The following is a 16,714-nucleotide window of genomic DNA, read 5'->3' on the forward strand; positions in this document are numbered from 1 at the left end:
CAGAGGCATATTCCATAATGTGGCATAGTTATGAAACAGAATATAGTTTTTTTTTTGGTTGAACCCTTAGTCCTGCCCACTCACACTTGCAGACCAAATAAAACAAATGTTCATGTTTCACACTGAATGTAAAAGAATAATCACCAAATTGACCTCAGACCTCCTCACTGACTTGGAAGCATGTGACTAGGGACACCAGGGCGCTGGATACCAAGCAGTCTTCAAGCTCACATGACAACAAGAAGTCATTCGGTGCGGAAGTCTGGACATTGGTCCATAGTGAAAAGTGCTCCCTCACAGCTAAGGAAGTGTTGAAATGAGGTCTTCAGCCCATCCCTTCCCTATGGCTGTACTCCATGCACAAACAACGTGGGATCAGCACATCCTCCTCATGCTATTAATGTGTGGACTTTCAAATGAAGAATTATCTTTATGGCTGTTAACCATTATTATGGCTTGTATTTGCATGGTGTTGGTGTGTGTGTATGTGTGTGGTATTTTGTGTGAGTGAGTGAGTGAGTGAGTGAGTGAGTGAGTGAGTGAGTGAGTGAGTGAGTGAGTGGGTGAGTGAGTGAGTGAGTGAGTGAGTGGGTGAGTGAGTGGGTGGGTGAGTGAGTGAGTGAGTGAGTGAGTGAGTGAGTGAGTGGGTGGGTGAGTGAGTGAGTGAGTGGGTGAGTGAGTGAGTGGGTGGGTGAGTGGGTGGGTGAGTGAGTGTGTGAGTGAGTGAGTGAGTGAGTGGGTGGGTGAGTGAGTGGGTGGGTGAGTGAGTGAGTGGGTGGGTGGGTGAGTGAGTGGGTGGGTGAGTGAGTGAGTGGGTGGGTGAGTGAGTGAGTGAGTGAGTGAGTGAGTGAGTGAGTGAGTGAGTGGGTGAGTGAGTGAGTGGGTGAGTGAGTGAGTGGGTGGGTGAGTGAGTGGGTGAGTGAGTGAGTGAGTGAGTGAGTGAGTGAGTGAGTGGGTGAGTGAGTGAGTGAGTGGGTGAGTGAGTGAGTGGGTGAGTGAGTGAGTGGGTGGGTGAGTGAGTGAGTGGGTGAGTGAGTGAGTGAGTGAGTGAGTGAGTGAGTGAGTGAGTGAGTGAGTGGGTGGGTGAGTGAGTGAGTGAGTGAGTGAGTGAGTGGGTGGGTGGGTGAGTGAGTGGGTGGGTGAGTGAGTGAGTGAGTGAGTGAGTGAGTGAGTGAGTGAGTGAGTGAGTGAGTGAGTGGGTGGGTGAGTGAGTGGGTGAGTGAGTGGGTGAGTGAGTGTGTTTGTGTTTGGCCATGTGTATAGTTGTTTTCATTATGCTAAGCAAAAAATCAGCAGGTTTAACAGAAACTTTCCAACTATTGGAAGAAGCATACTGTTTAAATGTTAAAAATAATATTTAATGTTTAAAATACTATGTATTCAAAATTTGAATCAAACTTTAAACAATATATGACTCTTTTGTATAACTGGTCAACATGTTGTATGCTGTGTGTAACATGTCTAAACTGTGTTAGCTAACCATTTCAATTGACTATTTCCGAGAAAACAACGCCCCACTCATTTGTACATCATACCAAGATAGAAACTATAAAATAAAAGTCCCCTGAAATAAATGAAAGTAGTCCTTTTGAAAACGACCTTTTAAAAATGAATTGAAAATAATATTTATTGCCTAATTTATTGATCTCTGTACTTATTTCATAGCCATATTTATTTATTTAATATTGACTCAAAGGAAATGTCATAGTAAAGTTCCTTCCGATTTAGAATGGACCGTCAAATGCGGAGCAATACTGGCCTCGAGTGGCGACAATAATGCACCACAAGGTGCTTCACCAGTTAGTGGACGAAACCTAACCTTACCTAACGATTATAATGTGGGTATACATAACTATATTATTTGTATAATAAATAACTATATTATTTATAAATCTGAGCCTACAAACTTCTTTTTTAAACCATCCCAACCCGAGTGACAATTCAGGCATTAGTTTATATATGCATATTATATATGTATAACTGAATAGAGAAACCCTCCCCCCCCTCGCTCGGAACACTCGCCTAGGGCGTCAAATTATATAGCACCTGGCCTGCGATCTATCATAACCAACCTTACGTTATTATAACCCCATAAAAAAAACCGTCCCATTTAACGCTCTTTCCTTTCTTGGTTGTTTATATAGCCGACCTCTCTGTTCATCCGTCCAGAGCAGCGAAGCCCTCCTATTGGCTGACGGTGGCCACGTGACGTGCTCCCTCGTTGCCACCATACTTCCGCCTGTGTGGGTTTAAACGGCGGACCGAGCTGTGCGCCCAGAAGTGCAAACGCAGGCTAACTGCTGGTCATAACGTAAACAAAGGCATCACTACACGGTACTACACAGCGACTGGTCGACAGCACAGCGACCATGTTGCCCGGCGCGGTGCTGCTTTTCCTGGCTCTGGGCTCCTCCGCGGTGGACCAGGCGGCCGCAGAGAGACGGCTGGTCTACGTGACTGTGGTGAGTGCTGCTGGAGACGGACAACAACATCTCACCTGATAAATAGGACATGCGCCTGTCTTTCTGTCTGGCTGTATAATGTCTCTTCAATTAGGTTTGATCAACCAATGTACTTGAATTCAAGCCCAGATTTATTGTAAATTATAGTGGATATACCTGTAAAACTTAAACCTGTTGACAGCAATACCATGCATTTTTTGTTGTTGTCAGTCCAATGGTACTTCCTAGACCGGTTTAAAGAGCGGAGAACAGATGACAATTAAATTAGGAAAAAAGGCCCACGGACTATTACACGAATGGAATGAAGAAGTTAAATGTTACAACAATGGTACAATTGCAGAACAATTGGCATACAGGCTTAGACTCTTCCAATCGGGTATACTTGCGGTGAACGTTTAAGGCCAACACGTTTTTACTGCCAGCTTTGGTAACGCAAGACGTCAAGTGGCAGCAAAGAAGAAACAACGTGAAAGATACAGAAGTTCTGAGCTACCGTCAGGGCAAGCCTTCCCAGTGCTCACTGTTTGTTTCACTGCGAACGTGACCCATATAGGGAGTTAGGTTTCGGGAGCTGACTTGGGTCCTGTGTGGTATGATACATAGTGGTTTTCACTGTCCTCTGATTCCTCCAGAAGCAATGGTCCGGCACATTTAAATACAGCTTGGGCAATTTCTGGCTTTAATTCACCATGTATTCAGTATAATACTAATATTTCGTTAGAGTCGAGGATAAAGTTCCAGAAAAGGGAAGTGACAAAGTATCATTTTCACATTTTCACAATATCATGTGTCATTAAACTGAATGAATGGTCATTTGGTGAAGTGAAACCAGCCCATACAGTTTGTAAGCTAAGGTCAACCTTTTAGGCTCATAAGCCATGTCAGCATTGATATAGCAGGTGAAAATATTCCTACATCTATAATTTCAGTCATGTGGAACACATTGGAAAAATTGACAAATATTTCAAACATCTCTATATTTATTTTCTGGCCATGGCTTGTTAGATATAGCTCACTAATGTGCAATGGGAGTTTCCAGTTCTACCACGTTTTGCAGGCATGGCTGCTTCATGTTTCTTCAAACGGTCCCAAAAGGGACCCATTTGATTATCACCACTGCACACATTTGAACATTTACATGACGTCTATTATGGATCAGGCCAATAAAGGACTTTTAGCTCCATATTAAGTCTTCAAACCCGGCAAATAAAAGTTATGCTTTGCGTAATGGTCCCTTGATGTGACTCAACAGCACTATTGATAGCACTGGGTCACTTAATGGTGATGCCATTGAAAGAAGTGGGGGGGTACAGGCTGTTTGAATACAGGCCCCTGAGCCGATTGGCTTTCCTTATCTCAACCATCATATCACAGACTTCAATTGGGTTAGAATGCATGTTTTTAAGATGGAACAAATCCCACAAAAGTGGGCCAGTCTTAAATTTGGTGTTCTGCCGTATTGTTCTCAAAGATTTGACCAGATACCATATACAATGGGGCCTGGCCTAGTTAGCTGTTGTATTTGATGAAGTGATATGCTCGATAGGATTCCACTATTGAAGTAGTCTTGTGGGACCACCCAGATATTCAAGTTTTCCTTTTTCTCTCAATGAATATCAAGTCTGTCTTTGGCTTGGAAGCAAGTGATTTTCAAACAACGGGTGTGGCATTGCATGCTATTTTCCCCCCTCCCTGCCAGAGCACTGTTAGTTGAAGACACCCTGCCGGATCCTTTTCTCAGACCCCCGATTTAAATTGATAAATATGCTTAACCTCCCTACCAAACCTCGTTCTCCATCACTCCACTACTCTGGAGGAGTTGATCAAACACTTTATGTGTATACTCCTTCACCTTGTTCTCATCCTCCTCCCTGCAAGCACTTCCTCTAACCCCCTTTTGTTCTTAAAGCAATCAATTAACGGAGCAACTGAGCGGTTTGGTATTAACATCAAATGGCTCTTATTTTGTCTTACAGCTCAACAACAGATCCCGGTCTCTGACCCCCACTTTAAGTTGATTAAATCCCCCTCCCTCCCAGACAGGAGTTTCCATCTCTCCACTACACTTATCAAACAATTGATGTGTAAATGGACCTTTTCTTGTCTACAATCTTGAATCTGGTTGGAAGTAAGGAAAATACATAATCTCCTCTTGGAATAGCCTTCTTTGCAGATTTGTCATTTAAAAGTTTTACTTTGTCTATTTAATGTTTCACAATATTCTGCGGTCTGTTGTTCTCCTTGTATCCTGATCTGAAACTCCCTCCACTGAGCGAGTGGGTGCTGACTGGTCTGCATAGGGAAACTGATAATGAGCTCACACGATCAGGGTGACCGTGTCATGAGTCTAGTGGTTAAGTACAACCTCCTTGCGGGTCCTTCAATCGCTGCCTGTTTCCAGAGCTGTCATTGACCTTTGAGCTATCAGTGCTGTCCTAATAATAACCAGGCTAGCTCTCTATGAAATAGGAAAGCTTCATAGAAAGCTAGCCTGGACCAACCTTACCTTGGCCTGTCTTTACAGTCCATGTCATACAACTGGCCTTGTGCTTCCACCAGTGGATTTGAAACCAGGCCCTCGACAGACATCACATTCAGCTTACCACTGATTCTCTTCCTAAATCCAGCCAGATGAACGTCGAACACGGCACGTGTCTTTTCCTCAGATAAAGAAATAAACAGTGCACCGGCCACCTTAATGTTTCTTGTCTTGCTATTATAACATCTATTTCTGCAAAGATGTATGCTATGGCTGCATCGGTTACTGAACGTTTCTTGTTGTGTGGAAAGTGAATTGAACGATAGCCCTGTTAACCATCCATAGTCCTAGGTTGGTTACTGTCTGCTAACGCAGCCACCTGTTTCATCTTTTGTCTGTTCGCGGCGCCACCCTCCGATCGCCACCTTCCTATGGGTCAGCTGTTTCGCCACGGCGACAGATCAGCCATCAAGGCGTACCCTACAGACCCCTACCAGGAGAGTGCGTGGCCACAAGGCTACGGCCAACTGTCGCAGGTAAGCTTCAGGAAACAGAGACTCGGGCAAAGTTTTACGCGCCGACTTTTGACAACCTTGCAACAAGGCAACTCCAGGTGGCCAGTGATTTCATTTGGACGGTTCTTGTGTTTGTTTGTTTGCCTTTTTGTGTTTCTGTGCTCAGGAGGGCATGAGACAACACTATAACCTGGGCCAGTTCCTCCGGGGGCGATACAAGGGGTTTCTGAACGAAACGTACCACCGTCGAGAGGTGAGCCGTGTTACAATACAGGGCTAGCGTTAGACATTAAAAAAAATGGATGGATGTTTAAAATGTTTTGGAGGTCGTCATGGTTTCTGACAAGTCAAAGATTTCTCGAGAAGTGAAACCATTGCAACCATTGCTACACGTCAGGTCAACATTTTAAACATACATTTTTGAGAAGCTCAAAAAAAAAGCTGGCCTGTTTATCATTCTGACATTTTGTATTTGATTTCACTTCATGATTTAAGGCCTTTAAAGCACGTTGAATAACCAATGTGTATGATACTGTGCTATACAAGTAAATGTCACTTTGACCCTCTCAGAACAGTGGGCGGGGATTCAGGATCGGGTAGCAGCCATCTCCATAGCTGCTGTATTCCTCGTTCCGTCGATTTGGGGGGGGATATTCATCCAGTCCTTTCTTCGATTGTGTTTTCAGGTGCACGTACGCAGTACAGACTACGACCGCACCTTGATGAGCGCGGAGGCCAACCTTGCAGGTAGGAGAGCCTTTCCTTCCACAACACAGCAGTATTTGTACTTGTAGGAGTCGTACTTCTACTTTTAAGTAAACGACTACCACCAGGACTCAAGACTTGGACCATTTAATTGATGCGGATGCAAGGTAATGATTTCCTAGGTCGCATCAGGGCCAACAAAAATATAGATCCATCGCTCTCTCAGGGTCCCTCCCCCCGCCCCCCCAAAACAAGGCGTTGGTTGGCGGTGTGCCGCCATGCTCCACTTCAGCAGCCCCATGTCACATGACAAAACAGGGGTGTTCTGAGGGGCTGCAGTTGACCTCATCAATTGCGACCACATCATTCGTTACTACCAGTTGTAAATAATGCAAGAGAGCGGCAATTAGAATTGTTTTCAAAGTGATTAATTCTCGATCATTCACGTCCTAACAAGTGGCAGCTCTGCATTAATTTGGCAGCACTTATAAGGGCGGGAGATAGTGAACGTATCCTCAAAAACCTTGATTCTTTTTGCACATTTTGCTGATTTAGTCCTGCTGAGGGGAAGGTTTATATACGTGTTTGATGTACTGACAAGTGTATATTATGTGGGCTGGTAAAAAGGGAAGCGGGTTGCGATAAGTTTTCAGAAATGAACCTAACCGGAACTCAGGAGGGCAACCGCACACTTTTGCGATGATACCCCATTTCATGGCAGAATGAGGAAGTCAGACTCTGTTTTGAGTATATGCCAATGTTTGCGCCAAAAACAATCGGCAAAGGGTTGTGAGTGTGGACTCATACACAGGGTCCATTCCTTTAGTGTCATTCAAATACATGGACTGAGTTATGAGTTTTACTTAAAACCGAAAGGTTAAAGCGAAATGGTTTTATCAAATACGTTGTTAGCAGCACATAAAAGTAAAAAAATTGACAACTCTTCAAATAACTACTTTAAAGAAATACTAAAGTGGATAAGCACGATCTCTGGTGAACAATTGGCGGTTTCTATTCTGATTGGTTGAAATTGGTTCCAGGTTGCCCAGCAACCCTCCTCACCCTCACTCAAACAGCAAGACGAATTGCTTGAACTTTTTGTTTTTGTGTGATTAACTGCCTTCCTGCCTTCCTAAAACCAGGAATGCAGTTACTGCAACCGACAAAAAAAGCCCACAAAAGCATTCTCCATTAAACCAGGGAAACCTCCCCTGTCCACTGAATTTAATCTCTCCAACTTCTGATAGACTTATTTATATCTTCCTGTAGGGCTGCTCGATTATGGAAAAAAATCATAATCCCGATTATTTTGGTCAATATTGAAATTACGATTATTCAAACGATTATTTTCGAGTTTTAAAACATGATGTATTTATTCAGCATGTCTCCCAAAAACACTTTCTAACTGAGAACTTTGAAATATCGCCTTAAAAATACACAAAATGGTCAAAAAGAAAATTTTAAAATCTAAAATAATGTACAGATATGTATCCAGCTGTTCTTCTGCACTTTCTATACAACATTTAATAAAAAAAACAAAAACTTGATTGTATTAGTTTTGTTATCGTTTGACGCTAGAATTGAAATCGAGATCGAAATTCGATTAATCGCCCAGCCCTATCTTCCCGTGGGTCAAAGTCGTGGTTCAGGCTTTGGCCGTCTCTAATCGCTGCAACCAGATTAGGGGCTGGGATGTAGGCTGAACGTTTGATTGACGTTACCTGGTGACCTTAAAAAGCCAATAACGGGTAACTCATGCAGTAGACTGCTTTAACTCACAGAGAGTAATTTGAGCAATTCTTCCATATTTACATCGTATCCTACATTTAAAAAATGCGCATGTTATTTAGGATTTGGTCGAGGATCAATCCATGGCACTAATAGGTCATCCAACTCATGACTTTATCTGCATTGCAGTGTTTCCCTTCATGACCATGATCATTAATCATTATTCGGTGTCCCCCCCCACAGCTCTCTACCCCCCCAGTGGTCAACAGATCTTCAACCCGGACCTGAAATGGCAGCCGATACCGGTCCACACCGTGCCCCAGGACCAAGAGAACGTAGGTGCCTGGTGGATGGGTGGTTTTGGGCGGTGGGCTCTGTTACAATACAATACCTCCGTCTCTAAGACACACAAACCAAATGGGTGTGTCCCGTTTTCTATCCATCTGTAGTCTGTCTCTCTGTCATTTATTTTCTATGTCTTGGTTCTCATCGATTCTCAATTTTTCTCTCTTGTATGTTGTCCTTTTTGTTTGGTCGTGTTTACCAGCGGAAACAAAGTGTATTTATCTGAGCCTCTACCCCATTTGTGTGTAGCTGCTGTCCTTCCCGACGAATAACTGCCCACGCTACAAGCAGCTGATGACCGAGACGGAGAAAAGCCCGGAGTTCATCAACATGACCAACAAGTACTCGGTAAACCTCCCCTGAACCCGCGCGCTCACAGGCTCTGAAGGCCCAAGCGCACGGCCGCCGACGCAAAAATAATTTGCTTGCCTATTTCACCTTTACAAAAGCGGCATGAGTTGAGTGAAGACAATGTAGCACCGCTACCAAGGTGTTTGTGCGCTGCGCACCGTCAATAACAACGGGATGGTGTTTCTGTTTTGAGGACTTTATGAAAATGGTGCATAACAAGACGGGGCAGAACAACACCAGCGTGGAGACGGTGTGGAGCGTCTACGACACGCTCTTTTGCGAGGTGAGAACACACACTCACCCTAATAGATAAACGCGCACACAAACAGACAAATGCATGCATTCATGGGCACACGCGCACACACAAGCGGCGTGCACGTGCTCTCACATGCAAATGCAAAAGGGCGTTACTGTTTTTTTTTATCGAAAGTCTGCAAAAATACCCTGAAGTCAGAAGCCCAGACGAGCTTATCACCTGTACCGGAGAAGATCTCTGTGTCTCACTGTAGACCACAAGCAAAAAAGGATGGATCCTCTTTTTTTTGCTGTATGTTAGTCAATCATGCTTTCTTTCGAAGCAACCACAGATAACGACTGCTTAGTGAAAGTACTGAAAATATCTAAAAAAAGGTTGCATGCGCTACGCGAGTTAACCTTTTGAGATTAAAGTAGGATCCATTATGAACCGGAGTGGTTGTGTGGTGTCCCATGACGAATGCAACACTCCAGAAAGCAGTAGTGCGAACGAAGGCTTGTGTTTATAGAACCACTTTCCCGTTGTATTTATATATATATTCTTTTACTTTAAGGTCTCGCTATAATCTATTACGATACAAAAACATGAATACACGTTATAAGTTCCACCATGGATAATTAACAGCCAATCAAAGATGCATACGGTGGGAAAATGCTAGTGATTAGAAAAGAGATGGCATCCTTAAAGTTACCTTTGGACCAACAACATGACATCCTCTAAGATGTTGGGACATTTAAATCTCATGTCAAATGTCAAAGGACATATCAAGGCTTGATCTCAATTGAATACCTTGCGTATAGCATTCACAAAAGACCTGCGCTTGACAACATAACATCCCTAAGGCCACGTCTTTTGCAGAACACTTCTTTAATGAGATCAGCAAAATGATTGAACGATGATGTACATTACAAGAACGAGATCTGAAAGTGCACTGAGAGGTGAACTTTGCAGAGGAATGATGTGGGGGTTGGATGAGAGACAACGTGTGTGTGTGTGTGTGTGTGTGTGTGTGTGTGTGTGTGTGTGTGTGTGTGTGTGTGTGTGTGTGTGTGTGTGTGTGTGTGTGTGTGTGTGTGTGTGTGTGTGTGTGTGTGTGTGTGTGTGCGCCTGTGCGTGTGAGAACACACGATGGACAGCAGTTGGAGGGAAGAGTCTGTGTCCAGGCTCTGAGTCATACTATCGATGAGGCTTTTTACAAGAACGCACTAAACCAGACCGATTTGGCTTTGTTTCAATATTTCAGATAAAATATGCTAGCAAAGCTAAATCAACCCATTGGATTGATGTTGACAATTGCGTGTAAAATGTGTCTGTGTGCATGTATAGTCACGCCACAACCTCACCGCTCCAGCGTGGGTGACAGAAGACGTCATGGAGAAGCTGAAGATACTGAAGGACTTTGCATTCCAGGTTTGTGCAGAAGGGTGACCTCCGTTGCCCTGCAATATCACCTGTGGTTGGCTAGAAACCAGGAGGTGAAACTAGTTCCTGGGAGGGGCACAATTAGGTTTCTTTTGGGGGGCTGGAATAACAAAGTTTTGAATTGTATACTTTGAAGTGTTAACTTTAAATTAAATATTATTTGGACAGTTAGAGCTAAAGTTCATTGGACATCCTGGGATTAAACATGAACAAGCCTCAATGTTACCAGCCGTCCCCCCTATGTAATATCCAACGGCCCCTCGGAAAATTGTCGGCAATAGCTTTGCAGCTGTAGCTGTTGTGTAGCAAGGTAAGAATGTTGTGGGGTCTGGCAAGATAAAATGAATGAAGTGAAAAATGAAAAGTTTTACCACTCGCGACTAATCACTAGTTTCAAACCACATGATGGTTTGACGTGACATTAAAATGGATGGGGGGTGAAATGTAAAGGGGACACATGTTGACATTGTGTTAATGAACATTTTCACACACAGATCATGTTTGACATCTACAAGCACAAGGAGAAGTGCAGGCTGCAGGGAGGTGAGTTTGTTTTTGTTTGTGTGTGTGGAAGCTAATACGGATCTGTAAATGAGTTGTGTACATATCTGTTAATTCACATGAGCCAAGCACTGTGAAAAAGTATTTGCTTAGTTGTTGCTGTGACTAGCTTATAGCTTTAAATAGGTTTGTTGAGAAAGAAGAGCAAGTCCCGATACCGTGACTGTCACTGCTCTGAGCTGGTTATGGAGCGTTTGCTCACGTCGCCCCCTTGTGGCTGCATTACACAACAACAGACAAACGTTATAGAAAATCTGCAAGGATTCCTAAATTGTTTTAACGACCGACATGGCCAGTGGAAATGACTCCTCTTACTACTTTGACTCACTGTCGCCGTGATACGCAAGAGTTTCCCAACAGTTGATCAAATTGTCTAATTAGATTTTTTTTTATTTTATGATTCAGGTGTGTTGCTGGGGGAAATAGTGAAGAGCCTTTCCAAGAGGGCTGAGCCAAGCTCCAACGAGCCGCTCAAGATGATGATGCTCTCGGCGGTAAGCTAACTGCCATGCTATGACCTCATCGGTCCTGAAGAGGGCAGTATACTTGCTGTGGAAAAAATAAATTCGGCAAACTTTTCGGCATTTCTCTCTGCTGATGACAGCAATGCAGACATTGTGTTGGATATGTTGGAAAATCAAGGCAGGCGTGGATTGTGATTTCCCCATCTCCATAGAGACCGCTGATCAATACTCACCGAGTATCGACCATTGACCATCCTGTAGTGGGATTTTGGCAAAGCAAAAGTAAACCAAACTAACTTGATATTATTGTGTGTGTGCGTGTGTGCGTGTGTGTGTGTGCACTACAGCATGACACTACTGTGGTGGCGCTGCAGTCCAGCATGAGCGTGTTCAACGGCATCCAGCCCCCCTACGCCTCCTGTCACATGATCGAGCTCTACAGAGAGGACAACGGGTGAGACTTCAACACACACACACACACACACACACACACACACACACACACACACACACACACACACACACACACACACACACACACACACACACACACACACACACAGACACAGACACACACACGTTTTGAGAGTTATACATTTTGTCATACCTTCATGCATTTCACAGGGGTATACAGTATAAGACGGTATTTTTAAATGATGTTATTAAATATAGCATAAAAGCTGAGCTGCTGGTGAAAGCAGTCACTGTAGCGTGTATGACCGCACATGACCTCGTCTAGGCAACAATGCCGTGTTTCTAATATGCAGTTTGCCAACTTAGACAAGTCCTGTTCCGTTTAAATAATTATGGCCCATAGACTAATGATAGAGACGACATAAGCGCCCTTCAATCAGGTATTTATTTTTTTTTTTAAGTCTGCAAAAGTTTCCACCAATATTGAAAGTAAGTTTTACCTGGATTACACACTCTCTATGTGCGTCTCACCCCACCGGAGCACAACTGGCCAGGCTGTTTTCCCCCCTGCTCTTTTACTGTGGTAGAGCTAGCGGGAAACGCTTCTAGACAGCTGGGTTCATTGCAGGGTTAATTGTGTTTTAGTGATGCTGTTGATTAGGGCAGGGTCCTTTTTTTGTAATTCGCGTCTTGTGTAGAAATACAGACCAATTGATGGCTCTATAGAGAGGAGTGCTGCTGCCCGACCTCGTCTCCTGGGCTGGTATCACGTCGCTAGACACTAGGGACTCCTACCGGGGAGCACGTCTTTAGTTCCCAGCCTCGGATCGCTGTGATTCGATGTGAATATCAGATGGATATCCATTATCTTTCTGACTTAAAGGTATATATTTAAAACGATATAAACTGCTATGGAGATGTGTGATCGTTTTGATCCACCATCACAGCAGCAGTAGGCTGCTCTAAATGTAACTTTCAGTTTTGATGCCTGGACGTTCCGGGTCATTATAAAGAACGTGTCAAACGCAGGTGAACACCGCCTACCCGGTCCAGACACCTTTGTTGTCAAAAGACTATATCAAGGACTATTTAACAATTATTCGCCGAAGGCGAAGTGAATAGTGGTTAATAGCCCCCGAGACCGAAGGTTGAGGTGAATAATTGAGGTGAATAATTGTTTTGTAAATTATACACGTGAACAGTCCAAAAATAAACAAGATAACACTTTTTGATGGGATTTATTTGTTTTTATTAGCATGACGGGACGACCAGCACGGGCAAAAACATATCCCGAGTTTGCGATCTCAATCATGGGATATTGCCCAATATCCCGAGATAGCAAACCAATCAAATTGCGCCATCGTAGGAGGTTCACGTGTAGCATATACTAATTAGCTATATATCCTGCTTCAAAATTAAAAAGAAAATCAGAAATAATCTATTTGGTATATTTCCATCGTCTTTTCACCGTCCCATCTTGTGTCTTCGACTCCCTTCCCTCTTCCAGATCCATGTCCGTCTCCATGTTCTACCGCAACGACAGCAGCCTGCCAGAGCCGTACGCGGTGGCCCTGCCCGGCTGTTCTCAGGACTGCCCTCTGGAAGACTACATCAGAATCACAGCCCCCTTCATACCGGATGACTTGGAGAAGGAGTGCCAGCTGCCCTCGTCGTTCAATGACAAAGGTTTGTGGCAAACACCAAAAACAACAAGGGATTGGAAAAATGGCTTGTTTTTGCAAAAGCAGCAAAAATCGTTCAGAAACTTTAATATCTCGTGTCGGTATACCCAGGTTTCGGCATCTTGGCGCCTTGCTAATTATTATAAATATTTTTTTATAATTAAGTTTGTTCTTATTTGGGTAGGTGAATTTGGCAGACTAATTCATAAACAAATTTAATCAACGCATAAAATAACATCAAATAAATAAATAAATATATATTCAGGTGGGCTGCCTCAGGGAAGTTTAAAAGGTTACAGCAGTGAGAAGTCGTACTGTACACACCAGACAAAACAAAAAGACAAAGCCCAATATTCAGGTGACATGAAACATGATCATGGCTCAGGCACACATGGATGACCTAGTTTCTGTGTGTGTGTGTGTGTGTGTGAGATGCTGTTTTCCCTTACACTGTATTGTATTGTATCTCCTTTACAATCTTGGGGCACTGAAATATTATTCAGACGCAAGCCTCCGCATCAGATAAATCCTTTCCTCCTCTGGCTGTGTTCACACCTATTATTATTATTATTATTATTATTATTATTATTATTATGTTTCTGAAATCAAATTCTCCCCACAGTTTAAAAAGATTAAATCAAATCCAGAATGTCATGATGTAACCGTTTTTTAAATATCTATTTCAAATGTCATGAATAAATCAAAATATAATACACAGAAAACTGAAAAGTTTATAAAAATCTATCTGTTTTGAACTTGTTTTCCAACAGGAAATTGTGTTTTTTCTTGTGTTGTCTTGACGGTTGGACAAAAGCAGATAAAACACTTAACTTGTGTGCTTTATATGTAATTTCGTAAAAATCACTCCTCGAAGATTGGCACACTGGAAATCTGGATTACATCTGAATTTGCGGCATGCCAAACCGTGTTGTATCGTGGTTTAAGTGCACTTCTTTAAGACTTATCTTTCATAAGTGTGGCCTTAAACTCCTCCTCCTCCTCCTCCGTCTACAGAGGTGGTGGTGGCGCTGGCCGTGTCCAGCGCCCTCCTCATCTTCCTCCTGGTCCTGATTACCGCGCTCCTCTGCCGGCAGAAGCAGCCAATCACCAGCCATGGATACCGTCACGTGACCAACCAAGAGGGCGTAGGCGCCGAGTATCACTCCTGACAGAGGGGCAAGCTCCTCCCCCGAAGGGGCGTGGCCGACCTGTGGGACAGCAGCGACTGCGACGACCTCTGAGTGAATTGGACACCAAAAGTTTTAAAAAATGGTTTCCCCTTCCCACTCGGGTCGCAGATAAGTTGTTTCATTGTGGTCGGAGACGTTGACCGTGGACGCCATTTTACACCTTTTAGATCAAAAGAAAAAACGAAGAATTTCTAAGCAAAACTCTTTTCTCCCAAGTGGACAAAACTGATAAGAACGACCTTCCCCGAGGGACCGGTGTTTCTTATTGTAAAGTCCTTTAAAAAGTACAAACAAAATACAGATTCAAAGTTAAACATGAACACACACTTAAGTGCAATTCCATTTAAATACTCAGGTATAATGGGTACTCTACGGCCACTACTCAACAGCATCACAGTTCAACATAGGTCTTCTAACAGCGCTTCTTGGGGAAAAACCGGACCACCCGGTCTATCACAGGCTTTGTGATAGCGTCCAAACAGGGTCCTTTCCAGTACAGGGTTGGTCATGCGTTTCGCATGTCGCTGAATGTTCCTGTAATTAAATTGAAGTAACTGCTTAAATGTTTTCTCAACCTGCCATATTCTGCTTTAGGATCGGATTAAGAGCTTATGTTTATGATAATTTGCCTGTCGAGACCGTATGTTGCGTGTGGATGTCGGCCTCGTGCGTGGACATGTTACATGGTAGACGGATCAGTTAATTATCCTTTTCATTTCACACGCGTGTTGTCTTTTGGCGCTTTGAACAGCTCTTGGAACATCTTTGTGCGTCCCATTTTCCTTTCATGGGTGCCTACAGTCATGCCTTAAAATCACTTTAATTATTCTGATAATTAAGACATAATCCAACATTTCTGAGTTCATCAAAGTATTAAAAAAGTGAATACAAATTGATTTCAGTTTATTTTTCAGTGTTTTTTTTTTCAGAAAAGAAGAGGAACTTTAGATCCTATTCACAGAGGTGTCACTAGCTGCGTTTCCATCCCCCTGATTTTATGCGAATTTTGAAGTATCGAATCAGTAAACAAAAAAATGCAAAATTTGCATAAAAATATTCTAATTCGCAAAAACGTTTATCCGCTCACTTGAGGTGGTTTTTGACAAATGCGAAAGACAGTTAAAGCGCAAAATGGGAGATGGAAACACACTTATTGTAGGACAAACACAGATGTCACTAATCACACTAATTATGGGTCTGCTCCTTGTAGGTACTTGTAAGGTAGTAGACTAATCGAGTGAAGAAAATCACATTGGACCGACCCCTAATTCGTGTTATGAGCTGCCGACGAAATTAAACTTGAATTGCAAATGTGTATTTGTTTAAACCATTGAAATAACAATTAGGTTTTTATTTGGTGTCATTGTGATCCAATGTTAAATGAATGTAGAGACGTCACTGACTGAAAGTATTATTCATATCATTTATTAAGGGATATTTAATGCATTTGAAATAAAGAGGCTTGATGCACAAGGACTACTTATTCATTCATTCATCCAACAATTACAGTCAAATTAAATGGGTTATTAAGAGAGAAAGTGGAGGAACGCAAGATTAAAAAAATGTTAAACCCCGCCTCCCTCCCTACTTTTCTCCACCATTAAGGAGTGGAGTCAATCACCTGTGATTGACTGCAATTAGGGAGGAGTTGCCCTGATTGGTCAGAAATAAACCGGGAGGTCTTAAACTAAATTGTTTCATACAGAGGCAGTCACACTCAAACCAGAAACTTGTTGAGAATTTCATTCAATTGAGACTCAAATAATCTTATTTGTTTTCCTGCAGAGCCTTTAGTTGCAGATAGAGTTGCTGTGGACTTTGGTGAACCCAGGACCTTTCAGGCTGGGAGTGGTTCAACCACTAGACTATCCTGCCCCCTAAAAAATACTATCTAAACTGCTTTTCTGGGATTTATAGCAAATGTTGCATTGTTTGGTATTACACATTTGTTGTAATATCTGCTGTGTACATGTGTTGAATGACCTGCCAAGTCGTTGCATGGAAAACCTTAATTAATTAAATGTTCCCAAATTGTTTTTGTGGGTTTGCTCTAAGAATATCTCCAGATACATTTCTGTTGTTCTGTTTTAAATTCGCCAGTAGTCCAGGTTCCTCTTAAATCTACTCAAAATGATGGAAA

General features: G+C 42.8%; 1 protein-coding gene across 1 annotated transcript; it reads left to right on the top strand.

Moving 5' to 3' along the window:
* The first annotated feature begins 2,239 nt into the window (after window positions 1-2,239).
* acp2 (acid phosphatase 2, lysosomal) lies at window positions 2,240-16,040 on the top strand. Its single transcript, XM_079735950.1, has 13 exons — window positions 2,240-2,462; window positions 5,382-5,477; window positions 5,623-5,709; window positions 6,143-6,203; window positions 8,133-8,224; window positions 8,484-8,582; window positions 8,779-8,868; window positions 10,168-10,251; window positions 10,758-10,806; window positions 11,230-11,318; window positions 11,636-11,742; window positions 13,210-13,388; window positions 14,399-16,040. Exons 1-13 carry the CDS (start codon window positions 2,370-2,372, stop codon window positions 14,551-14,553), a joined length of 1,281 nt encoding a protein of 426 aa, XP_079592076.1. The 5' UTR covers window positions 2,240-2,369; the 3' UTR covers window positions 14,554-16,040.
* The last annotated feature ends 674 nt before the right edge of the window (window positions 16,041-16,714 follow it).

Source organism: Pollachius pollachius (assembly GCF_949987615.1).
Source record: "Pollachius pollachius genome assembly, chromosome: 4".
NCBI classification, from domain to species: Eukaryota; Metazoa; Chordata; class Actinopteri; order Gadiformes; family Gadidae; genus Pollachius; species Pollachius pollachius.